Here is a 24056-nt window from a genome sequence, read left to right as displayed (position 1 = left end):
TCTAGATCCATACAGTGGCTACGCACACATCTAAGCGGACTTCAAAGTATATTACCCACAATTCATTGCTGCATGCGCTGTTTTGAGCAAAAACCAATTTCAACCATCAATGTAATCAACCTTCAAATCAGAATAATCAGAACTGCCTAAACTTTATACAGCAAGCAGACGGTATATTTTTTTTACTAGTTTTCCAAGCTCAACATTGTAAAATGAACCCCTACTGTCCCAATTCTCCAGTTTAGCACACTTGTAACCTGCACACTTCAACTCCTATGTGCACTTTTACAAAGTACACACTTCAAAGAGGGGGATAGGGTGTAGTGTGGGTATTGGTTGCTAATTAAATGTCACACTTTAAAAAAAAGATTTTTATTTAAAAAAAGGCATCTTAAGGGAATTGCATGCACTGAATTTTATTTAGGGGTACTAAAATTAAGGAGAGGCTAAATAGAATTGCATTTCATAGTTTTTTCATTTATATTTGTAGAAACCTAAAAAAGCAATACTTTTCTCTTATTTACAAGGTTGCTCTGCCACTATAATAAAGTTAACTGAAGTTTATAGTTTTAATGTGAAACATTGCAAAGCTCTCTACACATTTCTATAGTTTTTAACAACATTTATACATTTTAAGTAAAGTTCCCAACCACATTAATCTTTTTTATCTCTGCATACATCTTTATTTGCAATCTAAAACTTATTTGGTTATACTGCCAGTTAAAATTTAACAAAGAACCTTTGAAATGAGTAAATAACCTGTGTATGAAGTTAGCCATGGGTGATCTGTGATTCTCTGTCTATTTAAATGCGAAAGCTCTTCTTTAACTAGCCACAAAAGTGGGAACCAGACTGGGGCTCCTGTCTCAGGGTTTATTTTAGGAAAACAGGGCAGCGAGTCACCAATGCATGGTGTCAGCCTACATGTTCACATATAGATATACAGGAAAGTAGTGCATAAGAAGTGAGACTTTAGGCTGTATTTCCAACTGATTAAAAAAATCTTTCTGCAAACTTAGGAGAGCGAAATGTAAGAAGTGTCTATTGTTCCCTGGCAATTCCAATCGTTGGAATTGGAATATGAAGTATATTTATGCAAAAAGTGTTCAATATTAGATATTTATGCAAAGACTACATCTCACACAGCAAAATAAAAAATGCATAATTCACAGAAGTTAGTGCCAAAGTTACATATTTGACTGAAAGCAAAGGAGGTAGTAGAGAACTAGACTACACAAACAAGGTCAAACTGTGACAGAAGCAAACGTCCCTTCTGTGAAATCATTAACAGCAACCTTAAATGAACCCTCAGGCCTCAACGACAAGCCTTCTTGTTGCTTCTGAAACCACCCACACCTATGCGGGTGACTTATTTGGTTTGAAACAAGCTGAACACACCTTTGCCTAACTGAATAATAAGGTTATGTTAACTTCTTTCAACTCTAAATAATCATACAAGGTAGCTTTTCAACACACAGCGGGTACAGGGGCAAGAGTAAAATCAACGCTATTGTCCTCGTTTCCATGCTCCCTTTATCCTGCTCACAAATGAGCGGCATGAGCAGACAATGGCATGAACTCAATACCTTCCATCTTGTTTTGGTTGAGCAGGGAAAAAAAGCTCGAGGCTGGGAAGCAATTACAATCTGCCTGACACAAGAGGGGATTAGCAGGATCATATTACCCTTTAGTACCAAGTGCCAGAAAGGAGTCACACAATCCCACCTGAGAATCTCAACCTTAAAGAACAACAACAAAACCCCTACCTGAACCCATTTAGTAGCTTATTGGAAAAAACAACTATCTGATGGAGTTAAAGGCCATAAAGGTCAAACCACCTGTTGCACAAATACTCCCAACATGCCCAAATGTGGATATACAAATCATAATCAAAGCAATAATATGGCCTTGGGTAACCTCCTGTGGCTGAATTACTTCAGGGTGTGTTCACTACACTTGCTGTTTGAGTTTGGTTGCACATGCAGAACATAACTGTGACCACACCCAACCAATCTGCAACACACCAAGGATGGCAAGACAAGGGACCTGACAGCTGAAGTAATGCATAGTATTAAACTTCGCTGCAGGACTCACTGGTTAGCATTCTCATTTCACCAGCCTTAGTGGGCACATAACCAGCCATGAAACCATCTAGGCCAAAGCTCTCGTTAAGAAGATGTGAGCTGGGCAACCAGCGACAATGACACTGTGTGGACTGGGCTGATCAGGACGATGGAGCACATATCCTCCCATTAAACTTCCTGTTTCTGTTCCCTTTAGGTTTAAGAAAAAATTGTCATCTTGATCACAGGTTTTCTTATCTTTCTAGGTCCGGTCTTTAAAACTTCAAATTTGAAATATGTCGGCTTGACAGACTTTCAGGAATTCATAAATTCCTAAATTATTTTGGAATAATGGTGCGGGTCATTTTAAAATAAACTTAAAAACAGAGGGGTTTTTTTTGTGAAAGATTGGTTTGATGAACATGAAAGTGAAGTTGAACATCTCCCATGGCCTGCACAGTCACCAGATCTAAATATTATTGAGCCACTTTGGGGTGTTTTGGAGGAGCGAGTCAGGAAACGTTTTCCTCCACCAGTATCACGTAGTGACCTGGTCACTATCCTGCAAGAAGAATGGCTTAAAATCCCTCTGACCACTGTGCAGGACTTGTATATGTCATTCCCAAGAGGAATTGACGCTGTATTGGCTGCAAAAGGAGGCCCAACACCATACTAATAAATTATTGTGGTCTAAAACCAGGTGTTTCAGTTTCATTGTCCAACCCCTGTATCTGCAGTGTCTTGCATGTCATTCCTGAATAAGTGTTGCGCCATCACCATACTAATGCAGACCACGTAATGCGTATGGAATGTAGTGTATATATATATCTTATGGACCATCAATAGGCAGTAGCAGGCTGTTTTTTCAAATTTTTCGAAATTAAGCCGACGGGAAATAGGGTGAAGAGAGTGGGGGAAGGGTATGCACATTCGGCCTGACAACAGCCCGCGTCAAAGTATAAGGCCTCCATACATGGGTCGCGGGCTTAAGCCCCTGCGCCACCAGTGCCGCGCCCAGGGTTCAGTTTTCCTTGTCATACATGACCTAAATCATATTTATTTTTACTTTAAGGCTTAAGCAATCTAAATTTTGACAGAAGTTGATGTTTTCCAGCTTTGGCAGGAGACTCCAGTGCCTTTGCACATAGGTTTCCATACTTCAGCGTCTTCCTACTGTATACAGAGAGCTTCATTATAGTTACAGATGAGGGGCTCAAGCCAAATACTCAAATGCATGTTTTCGATCCAAACCTCTTAAATATACACATGATGGAGCTGGTAGTTAATAATGTAACAATGTTTTTTAATGGCATAAAACATCCAAATTAAAGTAAGTAAGACAGATCAGCAACAGAATTCGTATGCTGGTTTGCAGGGTAGGTTGAATGTCGGGATGAATTCCCTTTGACTGGGCTATTTGCTTCCCTGTTTTATGTAGTTTCTAGTTTTGCCAGAGCATAACACCCACATTCCTCAGCTAGAGCTAAAAATAAAAAAATAAGTAAATGCCTCCAGCAGATTAAATAAAAAAAGTTTATAAAAGAAGCAATTAAAATAAATGAACATAAACAACTGTAAATGTTTAAGACACACCTAAATGTACCTTAACTTTTTATGATTTTTTTGAGATCTTCCAGAAACCCTATTTGGCCTATCTGAAATGTAAATTCAGCTGGCAGTTCAAAAAAAGTGTCTAAGTAAGAATGTTCTGATCATATCATCTTTACTTTTCCAGAACACCAAGAGGAATCCACAAGAGATGTAGGCTAGTGTTTATGTGTCTCTACTCGCAGTCTTTTACTCTAATATCACAGAAGAAAACATTCAATACTCAATCTCTGGAGTTTTGTTGTAGTATAATTTTAAATATCACATCTAATATAGTGTGTTTTTCCATGTAAATAGGAGGTCAGTGATAGACTTTTATACAGAAAATATGTGACAGGAAGCCCAGTCATAACTGAGACGTCTGTCACAGATTTAGAAGACATTGAGAATCTGAGGATACAACACTGCTGGCTATGCAGGTACCTGCTGGAACCAGGAGGAGTCACTAAAGCAGCAACTGGATGACCGGACTTCCACAAAACCCAAAATGTTTCTTGTAATTCAAATAAGTTTTAGATTTGTGGAAAAGAATAACGCAACATTTGTTATGGAGGAATGTGTCCAGATTTTTTGTAAATGTCAAATACTATTCTGATTTCTGTCACATATTTTTATGCACCAGTTTTGAACTGGAAAACGGATTCCAACTTTTTGCTTTCTATATTTTTAAAAATCCAACATATGATAACAGCTAAAGGCCAATCTGGCTTACAATAAAGTCTGAGCTGGACACATTTACCATGTAATAACTCTGAGGTTCTAAACAGTGTCTTCAGAGTGATTGAGGTGTGAAAGGTGGATTGCATGCAACTCTTTGTGCCTTGGTTAGACTTGCAAACACACTTTGTCATTTCCTGTAAAAGAGTGAAGTTGTAACTTGCCACTTTAGTTTAGAGGAATCGTGTACAGGGTTCAGAGAAACTAGTGGATTAAAATGTATCAGGAATCAGCAGGGGGAGGATGTTTTTACATATACCCTGCCCTCTTCAGAGTGATTGGCTCACCATGTTGCCAGCCATCGGCGTTGTAGACAGAGACTGTGGGTGCTCCCCTTCAGACTCCTCCCCTCTCCTCCTGTCCGCTGGGCTCTACTGTGCCACTAATGGATCCTGCCAAGATAAAAAACACGTTACCTTGAGCCTTCTTCTGTGTGTAGATGGTTGTAGAGTGTGTGATTGCTCAAAGGACTGGATTCTAACCCTTCTTGGTTCAAAGTACAGTTTAAACTATAAAGCAGTAGTATATGAGCAGAGCTAGAAAAGACCCACAATCCAACAGTTTTCTAAAAAGTGTTTGAGGTAAAGACTGATGGTTTGACTGGCTCCCTGGGTGCCCTCTGTAAAGGAGTTCAAGTCAAAGCAAAAATGCAGCACAAATGCAGCGCTGCAGGAACGTGCCAGACGTGTACTCTGACACCAACATAGTGACACAGGAACAGATCGGCTGACTTGACTGGAGAATCTCTGATTTATAGGAAATGCCAACTCAACACTCCCTGTCAGATAATGAGCAGTCACACAGATAACATGCAGGATAACGTTTCTCCACACCTAAAACAGAACAAGGAGCTCATGTGTAAGCACCTAATAACAGATTCTAAAAATCACCTCAACAGTGAGCATGTATTGGCCAACGGGTTCTTGTTGTAAACATGATGACCTGAAGCCAAATACTTTGTCTATAAACAGCTGGAGCCATTTTTATACTTCTACTTCATCTGAAGACATAACAATAGATACTACTACAATAGTACAATGCAAACATAACAAAACATTTATTCTTCTAACCAGCGGTTCACTGAATGAATGCAGGGCTCTCTGTGGCTGCATTCATTCACTGCATTCTTGTGTCTTTGCAAGTTCAGTCAGGAGGGAGAGGGGCATGCTCAGTCCAAGTTTACAAAATTCATTGGCATTCAGACAAAACATGGACGAAGAGTTTACTTCCCAGTGTTTAGGACTAGACTAAACTAACTGATTATAGTTTCACATTGTTCTGTCAAAGTTTTGACTTGGAACAACCATCTTCTCACTTCTCTAAGCTTAGCTTTTTTACCGTGACACACCCCCTTTTGCACACTGCTCTACAGAACGAAAAAAACACTATACTCACAAAACCCTACTTTAAATGTAATCTTACCTCACACAAAGTATTGGAGCAAACTTCTGTTGAAACCTTGACTCACTTTAAGACTGAATTTGAGCTGTAAAGAGTTGCAGTAGCCTCCGTCTCCCAACCAGAAACTGGTTGTAATCAAGTGCATGACATACCTCCCTCCCTCCTCCCTCTAACGCCTTGTCACTACAGCTTACTCTCACCCCCTCCCACTCTGCCTCTTCCCTGAAGTGAAAGAAACCATACTGTGGGTCACAAACTCTTAACAATTCACAACATACAGCACACTCGTGACTCATTTTATCAGAAGGCATTACTTTCAATCACAATTGCACAACTTATTTCATACAGTCAATGCTTCATACATGCAGTTATAAGAGATATATCACAGGCAACGTTTGATAGATTTCAGCAGATTCTGACACATTCACATTGCAAGGAATTCAGCCTTGTGTTTTTGAACCAGAACTGGACTCTTTTGACCCTAAAGCCACAACAGATGCTCCCTGGGATGACAAAGTTAAAGCAAACAGTGATGGTGACAATAATTATTTTCCATTTAATAATAATTAGAGCTGAAAAAATTAATCGGATTAATAGTGATGAATCGATTATTGAAATAATCGACTAATTTAGTAACTGAATTATCATGAAATGAGTATACAGACTCTAAAACGCCATTTGCTGAAAGAACAACCCACTTCATTAATTGAAAAAATAGACGACAGATTAATTGATTAGCAAAAATATTGTTATTTGAAGCCCTGATAATAATTTTGTATTTATAGTGCACTTTAAATACAAGCATCTCAAAGTGCTACAAAAATAACAATAAAAACATTGATAAAAATATAAATAATAAAGCTAAAGTTAAAAATAAATCATAAATCCTGGAAAACAGAAATGTTTTCAGTCCTTTTTTAAGCAGACTCTAGAGTCTGTGGTAACCTCAAATTTATTAGGAAGCTCATTCCACAAACGAGGGACAACTAAGGAGAACGCCCTCCCTCCCAGTTGTAGGCGTATGGACCAGAGGGAGGCGCCCTGTGGTCTGCATGGGCAGCAGTGACGAGTTGCAGCACCTTAACTACAGGTATCAACTGATATGACAGTACAGTTCAAGATGGGATGGGATGGGGGGGGGGGGGCATTTACCTCGATGATTTACAACACTTATTATTATTGACTAGTTATTCCAAAGGCAACAAATTATGACTGATTTTAGAAAAAGGTCTTAAGATTAAGGTACCTAAGCCTTCACAACCAAGCATGTACTATAATTCAGTTCAATCAATTGCAATTCAGATTATCTATAAAGCACTGATTCACACTAAATGCTACATCAAGGCACTTTACAAGACAAACACATCCAGTTTATAAGATAAAATCCATGACAGCAGTGATTCAGCTCATGTGACAACAAATATGTTCTAAAACTAAAACGTACAAAAACTGGTTTCAAACAACAATTACATTCAGGTTGTTATAGCTCTTGTGCAATACACTTAAAATCCCAGAGAAACCCATTTAGAGCCTTCAGCTTGTGCGTTGTTATATTTACAGACAGATGGCAACAAGTCTCATCTGGAAATCAAGATTACAACTGCAGCAGCTAAAGAGGCATGTCCCTCTGGCTAAAAGGGTGACAAAGGTAGCTATTCCAGGTAAATACTTCCACCGTTCGCAGTCATGTGATTACTTCTGCAAATCAAATCATGCTTGAACATGCTTGAACATAGCCATCTGACAGAAATAAAACTAGAGCTAAACAATACACTGAATCACAGTCCTCATCACACCATCCACATCACAAGTGCAAAGAACTACTTGGATGAAATATTTGGTAGGACATTATTGCCATGCATGGAAATTCTGCATGCCAATGATATTTATGGCCAGTTGGACGGACATTCACAGACCTGAGTGCCCACAGTCAACTTTTAGTGCCTGAGATCCTAATGCCCACGAACAACAGTGGGGACATTGTGATGACGTAAAAATTTAAATGTCAGGAACATGCGGGCTGATCATAATCAATATAGTCAAAGCAATGTTCAGCAATGGTTTGACAAGAACATTTTTTCTCATATCATGCAGGCTTTAATAAAACAAACAAAACAAGTCTTAATCCCACTAAAGAAAAGAATGGTGTTTTGACAAATTTAAAATTTCCAGCAATAAATCCCTACAGTACTACAAGCAGGATGAAAAGACTGCAACAGTAATAGGTCCTAGAACATTGAAGCTAGCTGGTAACTAGTTATAATACAGGTACATTTCAGTAAATTAGAAACATTTTGATAAAAGTACCTATTTAAAATAACTTTTACAAAGGCAATAAACATACTTTTCACTAAGGCCACATTTCTGTATTAATATCTTTTAAATTGGTCTGATGTAATATTTTAATCCCAAATGTTGTGTTTTCATTAGTTGAAAGCAGATAATCATCATAATTTACAGAAATAATGGCTTGAAAACATAATTCTGTGTGGAATTAATCTATATAATGTATGACTTGGTGAATATGTTAATAATAATTATGTTAATAATTAACAATAAATGGTCTTTTAATAATATTATTTTTGACTGAGATGCACCTGCATGTTACATATATAATCCCAGCTTGATTTCTGGCATGAGTAAACCAGTAACTGCTGGCCAGCTACGTTTAAAAGATACAAATAAAAAAGGATAAGACATAAGAAAAGGTTAGTCTCTGAGTCAGCTTTATCATCTGTCTCTACACATGAAACTAAAGTATTGGTTTAGCAGAAATAAAGTGATCAATCAATTACATTATCAGCAACATAAGATCGACACTAATACAAAACCCTTTAAATCTTACCGATTTAAGCATTAGAACATTTATTTTTATTTTTAAATAGGCCACAAAAAGTACTATACTAAATGTATTTCAATTTCCAACCTAAGCACCCATCTTGAGCACACCCTCTGATCAGCAGTCTTTTCCAAGGGTTGGGGGAATCACCAAGGTGTTCCTGAGTCAGAATAAATAAAATCTTTCCAGGGATTCCTTAGTCTGCCCTGAGGCTTCCACCTGACCACCCCTCAGTAAACGGTAGTATTACATATTTCTCACAAGTCATTATAGTGTATAGTATATTTACTATACATCTAAACTGTCTGATTAAAATGCAGGTGTTCCTTTGAAAATGGTTACTCAAATTAATATGATCTTTCAACTATGAATCATTTTAAGCAATCAGGTTTTGATGCTTTAATTAAGACTTAAACACAGTTTTCAAACATAGGGGTACCCCCACAGTGACTATGGAGCTTGGATCCATATTTACACACTGATGCAGTCCAATCATCTCTGCTTCATTAGACTGAATGTCAATGGGTCAACCTAGTTTATTCCTGCATTCTTCAGTATTCATTTTTGCTTTCGTCTGAGCAGCTTAGAGGTGTATACTTTACTAATGTTACATTTGGAAATTCTTCTCCAAATTTGGCCATACTTACTTAATTTGTAATCCTCCAAACGAATCAAGTCAAATGTGCAAACCTCTTGAACTTTTTACACATGTTACAATACAACCAAACAGTTCAATATACTTTATTCGGATTTTGACAACATGTAGCACATGCACAGCATGTAACTAAATATGAGTGAATCCTAGAAGAAAATGTGTTGGGGCCGGCAAAAGATTTGATACTAGGTGGAGGTTGAACTTCCAGCAGCTGGATGCCCCAAAACATCCAGCCACTGCTAGTGGAAGTTATTCCAAGCATATTCTTCTGTCAAAATGGCCCAGTCAAAGTCTGGACCTAAACCTATTTGGGAATGTGTGGTAAGACATGAAAATTAATGTTCACAAATGCTCTCCATCCAATCTGACTGAGGTTGAGCTAGTTTGCAAAGGAAAATGGGCAACATTCTCAGTCCTTAGACAGAAATTGAACAACACACCTGCAGCAAAAGATTGTTCCGCGAAGAACTCTCTTCTACAGGGAGCCTGAACTCATTAATCCCACACTTTCCAGAATTTTATTTATAAATACTTCAGCATCCATCTATCTGACTCAAACATTACGTTGAGCTGATCAATTCAATAAAATTACAAGTCTGCTGAACATGCAAACGTTTACCAATCTTCTTTAAAAGATGTGGTCAATTCTTAGGTTTCCTTTTTGTGTACACAACATTCCTTAAATAAACCCCCAGATTTCAGGTTAATGCAATTTTGAAGAAAAAGTGCTGCGTCATGTGTTATGTGATGCTTTTTCCACAGAAAGTAAACCAACCACCGAGATAAGAAGAGCAGGTTCTCCGACACATCATGTGAGTTTCAACTGAAAATCACACTCTTATCAACACAGACAGTTTTAGTTCATATAAACACCTATGCTGGAACACACCAATATGTCAAATAATTAAAAAGACATCAAATCTGATTTACGGAGGCTTAATCTGGCGTGTAAAAAAGTTCATACTTGGTGTTGAAGTTACCAATTTGTAGTTATTTGAGAAGCAGTCTAGTTCTTCAAATCTCGGGTATCAGTGTTAATTATATTCTTATGAACATATACAGAACAAAACAATTTAGTGGATCTGTAGTACTTTTTTCTTCCTCATTCAAGTTAAACTGAAACTTTGAACGTAAACAGCTCCTAAACAGGGAAATATTCAGCAGGTGTTAACACAGAAATATAGAAAACTTTAACACACAAATATATCTGCTAAAACAAAAAAACATTTTTTTGTTCATAAGTCAAGTTTAATTATATAATTTATAGGCCATTGAATGCATCAAAAATAATAAAACAAAGATTTTTTTAATCAACATACAAGATATAAATTGATTTTTCAAATTTAATCCTTAGCTGTTAAAGTTTATCTCTACACCATTATTCCTGTTTAAAGGTCTATTTTTCCCTCTATTTTTTGACAGATGTAAATTTATTAATATATCATTTTCCCTAGTCTTTCTATTTTTTTCATATTAATTTCCTCACCATTATATTTAAAAAAACGTCTTTACTAAAAAAACGTCTTTGGTCTTTTTACTTCTTAAAAATAGATGTATTTTCTCCCTGTTGAATTTTTCGATCCAACGGATTTCCCTGAGTCCATTTATTCCCGTCCTTCATTTTTTATTTATTTATTTTTACATTCCTTGGTCGCTGGTGCGGGGCAGAGATAGAGGGGGGGGGGGGGGGGGGGGGGGGGGGGGAGGTCTCTGGAACAGTGTCATCACCTCAGCTTGTCTCCTAATGGCTGAGGTCAAGTCTCTAGGAAGTAGGTGCTGAGCCTCATTATGGCTGCCTTTCTGGTTCTGAAAAGGAGCTAAATGTGGTAGGATTGGTCCACCTTACAAAACTACTGCAATTCTGGATTTATTAATCCAAAACCTTAGAAAATAAGGCCACTGGATTTTTCTTTTCTTGAAGACGTTTCACCTCTCATCTCAAAACCTTTAATATGCACTGAAGAAGCCATTAAGGTGTCAATGTTCTTCTTCTGCTCAGCTTTTGCCCACAGAGTTACCTGAAAGACCCTGGCAGACTGGTCGAGATGCCAAAATTAACCATGCACAGGCCTGGCAGTTTACAGACACCGATTAAAAACACAATACTGTCTTTAACAACTTCTCTGACAATATGTTTAAGGTTTCACAGCAGCTCCCACGCCAAAAGTGATTACATATCCAGTAACCGGTCGACATGATGTGGGTGTTAAACACCCAGAAAGAGAAGCTTTTTTTAAAACCAAAATTATAGACATGTGAATTCTTTACATGGATATTTCTTAAATTATTATTATCAGTATCCTTTTATAGTCAGAGTTCTGGTGTTGACTTTGTTTTTTCATCTTTAGCTTACTTTATTTTGAACGTGTCAGAAAAAAAATAAATTTGTAGTATTCCTAAAATAATAAGAAATTCAGAATATCGGTAATAATAAAATTGTAATAAATATTTTTTTTAATAATTACAAGCTCTATAACCAGGGCATTCTTATTCAGTTACCCAAATCAGTCTATAAAAAAACCTTTTCTGCTAATCCCAAGTAAGTACTTTGATCAACTTTGTTTTAAACAAATGTAACAATAAAATATCAAAAACATAATAAATAAATAATATAATAAATAAATAATCATGAAATGATTTCAAATGAATAAATAAATTACACTTGTCCACACCCATCTATAACTTTAGTTTATTTCAGCGTTTTAACCAGCAGTGTGACAGGGACATACTGTATTTATTCAATTATGCCAATCAGGCCAAAAATACCAATCACTTGATGCAAATGTTTTACTTTTATCAAGTAAAGTTTATTTTGAACACCTCAGAATAAATTATTGAAATAAATTATTAGTGATGATTATCATTAGAATTTATTGACAGAGAGCCATCTGTACACATCTTCCTCCTGGGTAAAGATTAATTTCAAGGTAAAGGCTGATTAAATCCAGGTGGAAGATTCCAGGGTGCTTTTCGCTGAATTAATGAACTATGGTCAGAAAAGTCCAGAAGCAAACATACTGTCTGATGAAAACACAACAGGTGTAAACAAGGTGATTAAAGTTTAAAGACCCGCCGTGTGAAAGTGAAAGTCGACACCAGCCCGTTCCCTGATTGATACTATGCTCCCAACATGACAACCCAACAAAACCGAAAGCGTGTCTCTCAGTGAGAACTGTGTGTCCAAAACCTCTAGCACTAGGCTAGCTTCCGGATAGCAACAATATTAGAAGCAGCTGGGTAGAACTCGCTCATATATGGACTCAAAACAACAAACTAGCTCAAGGTTCACAAGTACCACCTTAGCCTGAAAGCCCAGGAGCATGTCACATAAAACGCACAACTCAGAAGTCACTTAATTTAAAGAAATAGACCGAGTTACTCACTCAGAAAGAATCAGCTGACACAACGGTGACTCAGTACACTACTGAACTTCCGCATTCTTGTGCAATGACAAGAACGCCAGCCAATTGCGAGCAAGCAAATGAAGCATTCTAGACCAATGGCTCTGCCGCGTTTTTTTCGGCCAATAAGAATTAAAATCAGTAACGCCATTTGCTAGCACACGCCCACAGCAGAGCCAATCAAATATTACTAAACGCTTAAAGCGCACCAATAGAAAATCACAGCGCGGCACAACCTGGGTACACACAAATAGCGCGGTACGTGCGGCTGCTCACATGTACGGCGGCGAGAGTACAGCCGACGTGAAGCACTCAAGGAATTCACTACTTTATGTAAATTAACAACAGCAATTGATCAGAAATGACAGAAATATTATAGTTTTGTTTAATTCAGTACACTAGGAAATTGCACACATTTAGCTCCCTTTAAAATATTATGTAGTCATATAATTATCAAGCAGAGTAAAAAAAAATATATAGATTTTTAACATAACTAATCCGTTCCATGATCATTACTTTCAACAGTAATCCACAGCAATTACATACAGTACTGTGTGGTCGATCTTAGAGTTTAAATCAGAATTTTAGAAATAAGTACTATTGAATAAATACAGTGGGTAGGTGTCAATATTTGTGATTCACTATAATGATTAAAATCTAATCTCTTTCAGGGAGAACGTTCTAGCTATGAATATTGATCAGCCTGATTTGGGGATTTTGTTTGATTTCCTCAAGCGAAATTGTGCCCTCTGGCTGTAGAAATTAGAAGAAGGGGTTTTGAGAACAATAGCAGAGATTCAAGACAAACGTATTTACCCTCACCTTTATCACTGTTTCTTTTTTTTGCAAAAGTGTTTTAATTTTACTTCTACATTATGGTATGCATTTAAAAGCCTCCTTATCATTCTAAAACAGCAAATCCTCTAAACTTTGTTTGAAATGCTCAAGTCATAGATGTTTTCCACAGTATAAACCTTTGTTGCAGTTTTTGTGTGCAGGTTTCATTTTTGTGGACTGACACTTCTTTGACGCAGGTTACAGGAGAGAATAAACAACCTGGTCGACTGCAGTGCTGAATCTTTTAAAGGAGATGCATCAAGAAACAAGGAGGCGTACAGGTGGGTGTTGATCCTACAGAACCAATCACAGCTGGTCATCGGGTCAGTACTTATCTGAAGGCTGCCAGGCCAAACACTGATTTCTGATATCCCTCTTCTCTGAACTGAGATCCACCTGCAATCACAGCATGGTAAGAGTCTTCGCTATGATCACATGATGAGTAGAAGGGCATTCCAGCCATTTAATGCACATTAGAAATATAATATTTTGCTAATTAAGCTTTAATAATTTGATTATTTTTTATATTTAGACAAGCTACACAGATAAAGGGGAGAAGGTAAGGTTTAAATTATCTGATCTGGTTTTTGTGTTGACTGCCAGCTGTAAACCTTTCTAAATGTATTTTCTGTTGGCCTTCTATTTTGTAGCCTTTGAGGGGACGATTTGTTAGGTTTCATCATATCACCTTTTGGGTTGGCAATGCCAAGCAGGTTAGTATCCAAACCGACTGTCACACAGAAAACATGTGATTAAGCATGCAGCACATCACCTAGAGTCACTGAGTGTGTGAAGCCATGTCTCAGTTTCATCTGTAAGTGATCTTCAGAGTATCACAAGTCTGATCACTTTCCAGGCAGCATCATTCTACTGTGACAAAATGGGCTTTGAGCCTCTGGCCTACCAGGGTTTGGAGACCGGCAGCCGAGAAGTTGTGTCTCATGTCATCAAGCAGGACAAAGTATGCAATTGAAATCATGCTTCTGAGCGGCTGAATTTACAATATTTCCACATTCTGCTTAAGTACAGTCTTATTCCATGTCTTTATAGATCATCTTTGTGTTCCAATCTCCACTAAACCCAGGAAACGAAGGCAAGTTTGCTCCTCAGGACACTTGAGACACTGAAAGATGAAAGGCTTTGAATGTGATTACCATTATCTCTGCTTTTCAACATGCTTGTGCCCTCTTTCAGAGATGGGAGAACACTTGATCAAACATGGAGATGGAGTGAAGGACATTGCATTCCAAGTGGAGGACTGTGACTTCTTGGTCAAGGTAACCTGACAAGAGAAGGTGCAGATGGGATGCGTCTTCTTTGTCTTTACTGTAGAGCCTTGCAAAAGTATTCATTCGCCTTAAACCTTTTCACACTTTGTGACATTATAGCCACAAGCTTTAATATATTTTATTTGGCTTATTTGTACAAGGTAGTACATAAAGGTGTACAAATAAATATCTGAAGGGTAGCTTGCTCTTATCTTCAGTCCCCCTTACTCTGGCATCTCTAAATAAAATGCATGCAAACCAATTGCCTTTAGATTCACCTAATTATTAAAGAGGTGTAAAGATACACATGTGTAATTAAGTCTCAGAACACATTAAGTTGTTCTTTGAAGGCCTTCGATGTTTGTTATAGAACATCAGAGAACAAACAACATCATGAAGACCAAGAAAGAAGTTTACAGCAGAGTTAGTTTATAAAACATTATTTTCAACTTTGAACATCTCAGAGGGCACTGTTCAACCTCTCACCCAATAAAGGAAATAGTATGGCACAGCTGTCAACTCACCAATTCATGGCCCTCCACCTCAACTGAGAGGCTGGGCAAAGAGAGCCTTATTCATAGAAGCAAACAAGAAGTCCATGGTAACTCTGGAGGGACAGCTCAAGTAGCCATATCCTTTAAATGACCCAGTCAAAGTCTAGACCTCAATCGAATTGAGAATCTGTTGCAAGACTTGAAAATTGTTGTTCATAGATGATCTCCATCCAATTTAAGTGAGATTAAGCCAGTTTGCACAAATTCCCACCATCTCTACATATGACACTCTCCCTTTCCCAACACTCCCCCCCCCCCCCCCCCCCCCACCCCTTTTTTTTGCTGACAGGAAACTTGTAACTTCCAACTCTATGCGTTACATTAACGCTCAGCTTGGACTTCTGCCATACTTGCACAATGATCACCTGCACTGTTGTACCGCTCTCGCATCTTATACTGCTCTACATTTACTCTCACTCACTTAAAACTGTGCACATATATTTATATTTATATTGTAGTTATATTTATACTGTTTAATTTGAGTACTGTATTGCACCGACTACGCCAAAACAAACTACTTGTATGTCCAAAAACGTACTTGGCAATAAAGCTTTTCTGATTCTGATTCTGATATGCAAAGCTGATAGAGACATCCCATACCCTCTGGTGCTCGTTTATTCACATAATACATAGACGTTTGTCACTGTAATATGAAAAAATGTCAAGGGTTGTGAATACTTTTGTAAGGCAGAGGAAATAAATGTTTTCCTCCTGAAGTATTTCTGATTAGATGTTTTAAAATGTAGGTTACTGGTAAAAGTTTAAAGAACTTTACTGCAATACGGAAGTTCACTACATTTTTGTCACTTTTTATACATGTAGACTGTTAAGCAATAATAGATATTGGGCACCAAAAGCATATAGGTGTTAAATGTTTGACCTTCAGTTGACCCAGGTTCCCCTGTTTCAGTGAACTATGTTTCATGTTAACTGTTGGTTTCCTACAGTGTGTGTGTTGAAATAGCAGCAAACATGACAGCCTTATAACAGATTCTACGGTAGGCCAGTCCATCTGAACTTTTTGCTCAGTCAAGGTCAGACAGGCTTAGATAAACTGTCTCTGTTGGCTGTCAGGTAGCTGCAAAGTTACAGAATCGCTGCTGACTCAATGCAGATATGAGTGTAGCAACATATTTCTGTCAACCATAGAGGAACCATTGAAACTAAAAAGATATGGAAAGGTGTTTGTTCTCTAGCCACTAGAGAGCGCCCATGCGCCGTTTATAGACCCTTACGAAAGTCTTGATACACTTGAAATAGAAGATAATACATTGTTTTAAAAACTTGTATGTTTTTACAATTAAAAATGGAGTACATTTCTATTCAGCCCTCTGAGACAACACTTTGTAGAACCACCTTACCCTAAGATTACACATTCAAGTCTTTTATGGTATGTCTCTACCAGCTTTGTAGATCTAATAAAATATTTGTCCTTTCTTACTTGCAATGCAGCTCAAGCTTGTTCAGAATGGTTAGATGGTGGCTGGAAACAGCGGTTTTCAATAAAACTGATTCTTGGTTGGATTTAGGTCTGGACTTTGACTGGGTCATTCTAACATTAATATGCTTTGATCTAAACCATTCCCTGATAGCTCTGTCTTTGTGTTTAGGGTTGTTGCTCGCATGTAAGGTGCACCGCTGCCTCAGTCATAAATCTTTTGCACCTGCACAGCATGATGCTGCCACCATCATGTTTCCCAGCAAGGGGTGGTGTGTATAGGGTGCTCATTTTCCACCACACATTGCACTGTGGATAGCAGCTAAAAATGTCAGATTTGTTGTTATCTGACCAGAGCACCTTTTTCAACATGGCTTGTGCCAAACTGCGAATGGAACTTCTTATGGCTTTCTTTAGACAATGGCTGTTTTCTTGCTTATGTTCCACTAAGACAAGAATTGTGGCGTGTGTGTTTAGCAGTGGTCTAGTCGACATATTCTCCCATCTGAGCTGTGCATTTCTGCTGCTTCTCTAGAATTGCCATAATCTTCCTGGCTGCTTCTTTGATCAATGCTCTACTTTCCTGACCTCTCAGTTTAGATGGACGGCTATCTTTTGGTAGGTCTGCAATTGTGCCATACTCTTTCTAATTTCAGATGATGGATCAAACAGAGCTCCCTGAGATGCTCAAAACTGGAATATTGTTTTATGACCTAACTCTGCTTTAAACGTCTCCACAACCTTCTCCCTGACCTGGCTGCTGTTTCCCTTGGTCCTCAAGTTAATGTTTGTTGTCTAATGCTCTACAACAAACCTATGAAAACTTCATAGAACCGCTGGATTAATGCTGAGATTAAATTACATGCAGGTGGAGTCTTCAGAAGGCAGTTGGTTGAACTAGATATTATTGAGGTGCATTAGAGTAATAGCAGCTAAATTAAATTTACAACACACATTTAAAATCTTTGTTGGTAAAAGATGCCGAAAACCATGCATCAATTTCTTTTACTTCATAATTATGTGCCACTTTGTGTTGGTTTATCAGTTTGTATTTGTAACATGCAAACATGTGAAGGAGCCATGAATACCTTTGTTTTGCAAAGTAGTTTTACACAGAATCACTGTTGTGTGCTCCTGCTTTTCTAAACCGATCCCACCAACAGACAGCCCGGGAGCGAGGAGGAATGCTAGTTAAGGAGCCCTGGGTGGAGCAGGACAGCCATGGGAGAGTCAAGTACGCTGTGATTCAGACGGTACATAAAGGCTGATTCACACACATAAGCCCCGTGTAAATACACCAAGGAATCTGAGATTGAATAATGATGTGCAAAATGTTTTGTCCACAGTACGGCGATACAACCCACACGCTCATTGAATACCTTGAACCCTACAAAGGGCTGTTCCTGCCTCGCTACAAAGAGCCTCTGTTTAGGGACCCTCTGTTGGCCAAACTGTGAGTGTTACAGTAGTCCTCACTGCTGCAAAATGTCATAAAACTGTGTTTACGTTCAGACTTTACTGAATAACGTTCTAATAGCTATATATGTATTGTAAACATATACTGATATAAAGAAGCATTGGCAATTCCTATAAAATTGTGCTTTTATGCAGCATATTTTAAACTCTTTGCAACTTTTTTCTCTGCCTATGTAGTCCATTTAATATTATTGCTTACTTTTCTTAGATTTACTATGTAGAAATAAAGAGCCAGACCTAAACGTTTCAATTAACTACATAAATGTGCTCTTGTTCTTCCCACTTTCAGTTTTCTTTGATAAAAATGTCCTAAAATCCCAGGAAGGATCTGATAAGAAAGAAATCTCTCCTTTTTTAATCACTGGAATTTTCTGGAAATCTATCAATGAAATTCTCTTTACCTTCCTTTTCTCGGTAGTCCACCAGGTGGTTTGAACTTCATCGATCATATTGTGGGAAACCAGCCAGATGACCAAATGGTGCCAATTTCCGACTGGTAAGACTCCTGTTAAAGTGCACGTACACCCATTGGAGGTCGAGCAGTCAAACAGGGCAAAAGAGACAAAGTAAACACTGCATCACTGCTGGAGCGACATAAAAGCAGAACTCCATGCAAAACTGCTGCTGGGGTGGGCAGGGGGAGGGAGCGGTTGGGCTTATGTTGGGGAGCACAATTCATGTAAGAACCACCACTGTTCCTCACATTCCAGGTATCAGAAATGTCTGATGTTCCACCGGTTCTGGTCAATAGATGACAAGCAGATTCACACACAGTACAGTGCGCTGAGGTCCATTGTGGTGACAAACTATGAAGAAACCATTAAGATGCCCATCAATGAACCCGCCATGGGGAAAAAGAAGTCGCAGATCCAGGTGAGACTTATTTACTCTCAGCCCTTCATGTTCCAGCAGTAGGTTAGTCCTTCAAAGTATTCATACCCCCTGAACTTTGTCAGATTTTGTCACATTAAAACCACAAAGCTGAAAGTAATTTATTGTGATTTTAACACTAAGGAAAATGCAACCTAAAAGTGCACATCACCTCAAAACAAAACATACCCACCATAAAACATGGCAGGGATGCAAGCCACATTTTCAGATTTTTCATTAAAATATGTGGTTACACATATTTTTGCAATGCACTGTAGTCCAGCTTCTCTGTGTCCACAGGAATATGTGGACTATAACGGGGGACCAGGCGTTCAACACATTGCCCTCAACACGTCAAACATTATTCGAGCTGTGAGTGACTGATTAGCAAGAAGATTCCAAACTACAACAACGGACATTCTGGATCCAACTGTTCTTTGGTATTTTTGTCTTCAACAGATTGAAAACCTGCGGGAACGAGGAATGGAGTTCCTGTCAACTCCTGACACATACTATGAAACGCTGCGGGAGAAACTCAAAACGGCCAAAATCCAGGTGAAGGAGGACCTCGACCATTTACAGGTGAGGATATTTGAGACTGTTCTTCAAACAGAAGTGTATTCTTGTTTGATAATTAATGCCTCAGTGATCTATGTGTCCTTTACAGAAGTTGAAAATCTTGGTTGACTTTGATGACAAGGGTTACCTTCTTCAAATCTTCACCAAGCCTGTGCAAGACAGACCAACACTTTTCTTGGAGGTCATACAGAGGAACAACCACTTTGTGAGTTCCCAGTAGTGCATTTTACGGAGAACTGGCACCATCAGAGCAATCAGAGTAATATCAAATGTTTGTTGATGGCCACCTATTGAACCCAAGTGTCAACAGCTTACAGTTAAGCCCAAAATTATCCAAACTCCCAGAAGTTGCAAGTATTCTTATAATTTGACCAACATGGAAGTAGAAGTAATATAAACGTTTTAGAGTGGGCCAGCCAGACTCCTGACTCGAATCTCGTAGAGAATCTGTGGAAGGAGCTAAAGATTAAGGTGATGGCAAAGAGTCTTTACTGCTTAAAAGACTTGAAGTTCATCACCAAAGATAAATTATGAAGAAACTGGTGGGAAGTATGTAAAAAAGCTGCTCAGCAACATTATGCAAGGTTTTACTGATGTGAGGCCAATCAAGAACATTAATATATTTAGATTTTTTATAATAGTAATAATACATAAAAACAGATATTTGTTTCCTAAAATGAATCCTTCTTTTGTATTGTTGTATATTTTGAGAGATTCTTGTCTCATTTCCTATCAGAAACAAACTTCTTAGTTGAATGGAAATAAATGTAAATCTGCTATTAGTATTACTTTTTTACAGTTCGTGATAGTTGCTATACATTAGCATAAACATACTAAGTTTTACAACACATTAGAATGAATTACCTTTAAACAGGAAGATTAAAACAAGATAAATTAAACAGACCAACTACATTTATAATGCCCTCTGTTAGGTACAGTGGAGGATCTGCAATGCTGTGGGCCTGTTTTTCTCCCACAGACCCTGGGATGCTTGTTGGAGTACATGGTATCATGAACACTTCAAATTGGCAGGACATTTAAAACGAAAATCATTTGCACTCTACCAGTAAACTGAAAATTGTTGCTTTCAGCAGGATAATGATCCAAAGTATGTGGCCAAATCAACAATGACATGTTTCAGCACAAAATCAGGCTTCTTCTATCTCCATCTCAGTCCCCGGACCTAATTATAAAGAAAACCTGCAGGCTGAGCTGAAAAGAAGACAGCATAAGAGACCATTCAGGACTCTTATGCTCAGGAATGTTCCAAAAAGTAGTCTCACTCTATCCTACATGCTTATGAAATGTTATTATTACAGAAATGGGGTTGTATTGACAGTAAGGATACCAATGTTTATGCCATCATTGTTAAAAACTATTTATTGTTTTCTCCAATTAGTAAATGTACTTAAATGATAGATTTTTCTAAATTTATGACTGTGAGATTATGCTAGTGCAATAAAAGAGGAATATATTTTAGGGTTAAATTTATGTGTCTTAAAAAAATAATTGCAGCAATTAGCAATAAATAATAAAATGGCTTGTGCTACAATTTTGCTTGGTTAGTCACCTTAAACTAAATGGATTTACAGGCCTGCGATCCTTTTCCCCTCCTAAAAGGCAGAGTGGGAACTGTCTGCACACCTGTTTACAGCTCCCACCCAGTTTGAACTGTATCAGGCCAACCCACTTGTAAAAGCTTAGTAAATCTTTCACAGATAGATTCAGATAAAACGCTGACTTCTACACAGCAAGGGGAAATCTTTGCTTTGGCTTGCACCCTGTGGCGCTTCATGTATGACACCCAGCACCCATCCTGCCTGTCAGAACAGGCGGATCTTGTCACTCTCCAGGGTGTGCAGATGTGGATGGAAAGGATGAAAGCGTGTTACTGGATATGGAACCACACCAAAGATTCCATCAGACAAACCACCAACACTTGATCTTCTGATTATATGTGAAAATATTTCTACCATTAATATGGGAGTTCAGAGTGAGAATATTTGAACTGGTGTTTCTTCTGTCCTCAGGGCTTTGGGGCAGGAAACTTCAAGTCTCTCTTTGAGGCCATTGAGAAGGACCAAGAGGCCAGGGGCAACCTGACTGTGATTACACCTGAAGGGAGGGCCAAAGCCTTTCGTTGATCTCAAACCAGACTGAGACTCATACTGAGGGCTACGTGGCTGCAGGCTATATGACAGAGATAAAAACACTCACCACAGCTGCAGTATGTCAAACACATATGACACTGTTGAAAATCTTTATGTGACTAGCTGTTAGCATTATCGCACTTTGCTTTAAGATGTCAATATTTGTGTTTGGCTAAATAAAGAACCTCTTGTTTATCTCTACCATGTGTGTGCATTAAAGAGAGTTATGCAGAATATTAAAAATTGAAGGAATCTGAGTGTTTTCTTTCAAGACTGTCTTTATGCTAAACATAAAGCCACAGCTAGCAGATACTTAGCCTTGGTCAGGAAGATTAAAAAGAAAAGTTTCCCCATAAATAAAGCATAAATTCATGATGACTTTAAGGAAAGTGTGTGCTTGGACCGTACAATGGTGTTAAGTTCAAACTAGCTGTGAAGAGGGCAGGGCTACCTGTTGGCTGCTGTTTCGAGATGGTCAACTTTACAAAGCTAAGTGTGTGCGGGAGTGATTCATTTCCTGATGAAGAATGCCATGTTCTTTCTACACTTTATCACATTACAGCTACAAACTGTTTTGGCTTTTATTGGGTTTTTACTAAGACAGACCAACACAAAATAGTGGTTAATTGTGAAGTGGAAAAAAGAATACACAATTTTTAAATTTTTACAAATAGCCTAAAAATCTTAAAAGGTTTTGGATTCTACCCCCCCTTTACTCTGATACCCCTAAATACAATCCAATGGAGCCCACTGCCTTTAGAAGTCACCTAATAAAAATTCCATCTGTGTGTAAATTAATCTCAGTACAAATCCAGCTATTCTGTGAAGGCCTCAGAGGTTTGTTCGAGTACATCAGTGAACAAACAGCTTAATGAAGACCAAGGAACACTGCAGACAGGCCAGGGAAGAATTTGTGGACAAGGTTAAAGCAGGGTTGGGTTATAAAACAATGTCCCAAGATCTGAACAAGAGGCCCATAACTTTGGGGGAGATGTGGAGAACCACATCACAGGTGGGAGAACCTGTCAACAGGACAACTGTTACTTGTGCACTCCACAAATATGGCAAGACGAAGTCCATTGGTGAAGGTAAATCCTCTTTGTAAAAAGTAAAGTAGGGGACACACAACCATGCGGTGGAGGGTGCTCTGGCTGAATGAGTTTCTGTGCATGATAAATGCTGTGAGTGGTGTAAAATTAACACTGCAAATCCCCACAACGAAACATGGTGGTGGCTGAGGTGGGTGGGGTACAGCAGGATGTTTTTGCAGATCCTTGCAGAGAAGATTTGTTTCATCTTCAAAAATGTAAACAGCATTAGTTGCCTTTATTTTGTTTTGTTTTTTTCTGATTAGAAAGACCCGGGATGGCTGCATCGAGGACTGAGGCCTCCGCTTATGGGTCACACGGCACTGCTAGGTCATTAGCCGCTCCCCAAGATTTTTTTCATTCAAAATCTGTTAGTGTAATATCAGGTCAATTAGGACCTTCAATATTAAAGCATAGCACAGCTAAACTTCTAGATATCATATTACATGTTGGTGCTGCATTAAATTCTGTTCATGATGTATTCAAAGGAACTGGGACAAGAACAAGTGGGATGATTAGAAATGCGCAAATTAGAAATACCTGTGGACATATGGACATGTATTGATGGAGGTAGGCACCTCTACCACTGTGACCCAGCATGGGTTAAACAGGAATAGAAACTGAAGGGATACATTGATGATGTGGACATGTCTAGAAGAGAGGCCAAGTAGGCTTTTTTGTTGATTTTTTAAAACAATCCTTAACAGTGAGAAGATGCTCGAGAAATGCAGCAGTGGTGTACTGATACCATCTTAGAGCAGGGGTAATGTGCAGAACTACAGATAAAGTTGGTGAGCCATATCATAAAAATATAGGAAAGAGCTGCTACAGCTAGGTTAAGAAGAACAATGATTATAAGAGAAAAACTAGAAAATTTCGGAAGAAATTTGGATGGGGCCTGCCTCTTGGTGCGTGCTTCTCGGACTGGAGCTTGCTATTTTATTAAAATTCATTGTCTATGCTATTATCAGCTTAAAATATTACTATTGACTCTGGAAGACTGAGGCTGTTATTTTGAAATTTTCAGTAAGCCTTATTTTAAAAGGCCAACACTGGGTGAGCTCCAATATTAGTGTGAAGCCCAGTTCTGAAATGATCTATTGTTCAAAATG

At 38.3% G+C, this 24056-nt stretch overlaps 2 protein-coding genes across 3 annotated transcripts in view; one reads left to right on the top strand and one right to left on the bottom strand.

Annotated features, from left to right (window-relative positions):
• Positions 1 to 12727, bottom strand: part of mtmr4 (myotubularin related protein 4) — a 65937-nt gene extending 53210 nt beyond the window's left edge. Inside the window, exons 1-2 of one of the 2 annotated variants that reach the window (XM_047379075.1) lie at positions 12667 to 12727; positions 4676 to 4780 (exon numbers count right to left, since the gene is read on the bottom strand). In XM_047379075.1, coding sequence (XP_047235031.1) covers positions 4676 to 4690 — 15 coding nt within the window. In that variant the 5' untranslated portion in view covers positions 4691 to 4780; positions 12667 to 12727. Of the gene's footprint in view, positions 1 to 4675; positions 4781 to 5810; positions 5938 to 12666 lie in introns of those variants that run through there. The other variant, XM_047379076.1, reaches the window with a different exon arrangement.
• Positions 12728 to 13844: 1117 nt separating this feature from the next.
• Positions 13845 to 22104, top strand: hpda (4-hydroxyphenylpyruvate dioxygenase a). Its single transcript, XM_047378567.1, has 14 exons — positions 13845 to 13933; positions 14054 to 14080; positions 14172 to 14234; positions 14378 to 14482; positions 14572 to 14614; positions 14716 to 14798; positions 17945 to 18034; positions 18128 to 18234; positions 18676 to 18753; positions 18968 to 19130; positions 19428 to 19499; positions 19587 to 19709; positions 19795 to 19911; positions 21737 to 22104. Exons 1-14 carry the CDS (start codon positions 13931 to 13933, stop codon positions 21848 to 21850), a joined length of 1188 nt encoding a protein of 395 aa, XP_047234523.1. The 5' UTR covers positions 13845 to 13930; the 3' UTR covers positions 21851 to 22104.
• The last annotated feature ends 1952 nt before the right edge of the window (positions 22105 to 24056 follow it).

Source organism: Girardinichthys multiradiatus, chromosome 11 (genome assembly GCF_021462225.1).
Source record: "Girardinichthys multiradiatus isolate DD_20200921_A chromosome 11, DD_fGirMul_XY1, whole genome shotgun sequence".
NCBI lineage: Eukaryota > Metazoa > Chordata > Actinopteri > Cyprinodontiformes > Goodeidae > Girardinichthys > Girardinichthys multiradiatus.
The sequence above is the reverse complement of the archived record's forward strand: the minus strand, read 5'-3'. Positions and strand labels throughout refer to the sequence as shown.

Bases quoted from the DNA above. Each gene is read 5' to 3' on its own strand.
- hpda (XM_047378567.1), top strand. The intron at 14,799-17,944 runs GTAACCTGACAA...TCCCACCAACAG, and splicing joins ACTGTGACTTCTTGGTCAAG to ACAGCCCGGGAGCGAGGAGG. The intron at 19,500-19,586 runs GTGAGTGACTGA...TGTCTTCAACAG, and splicing joins CGTCAAACATTATTCGAGCT to ATTGAAAACCTGCGGGAACG.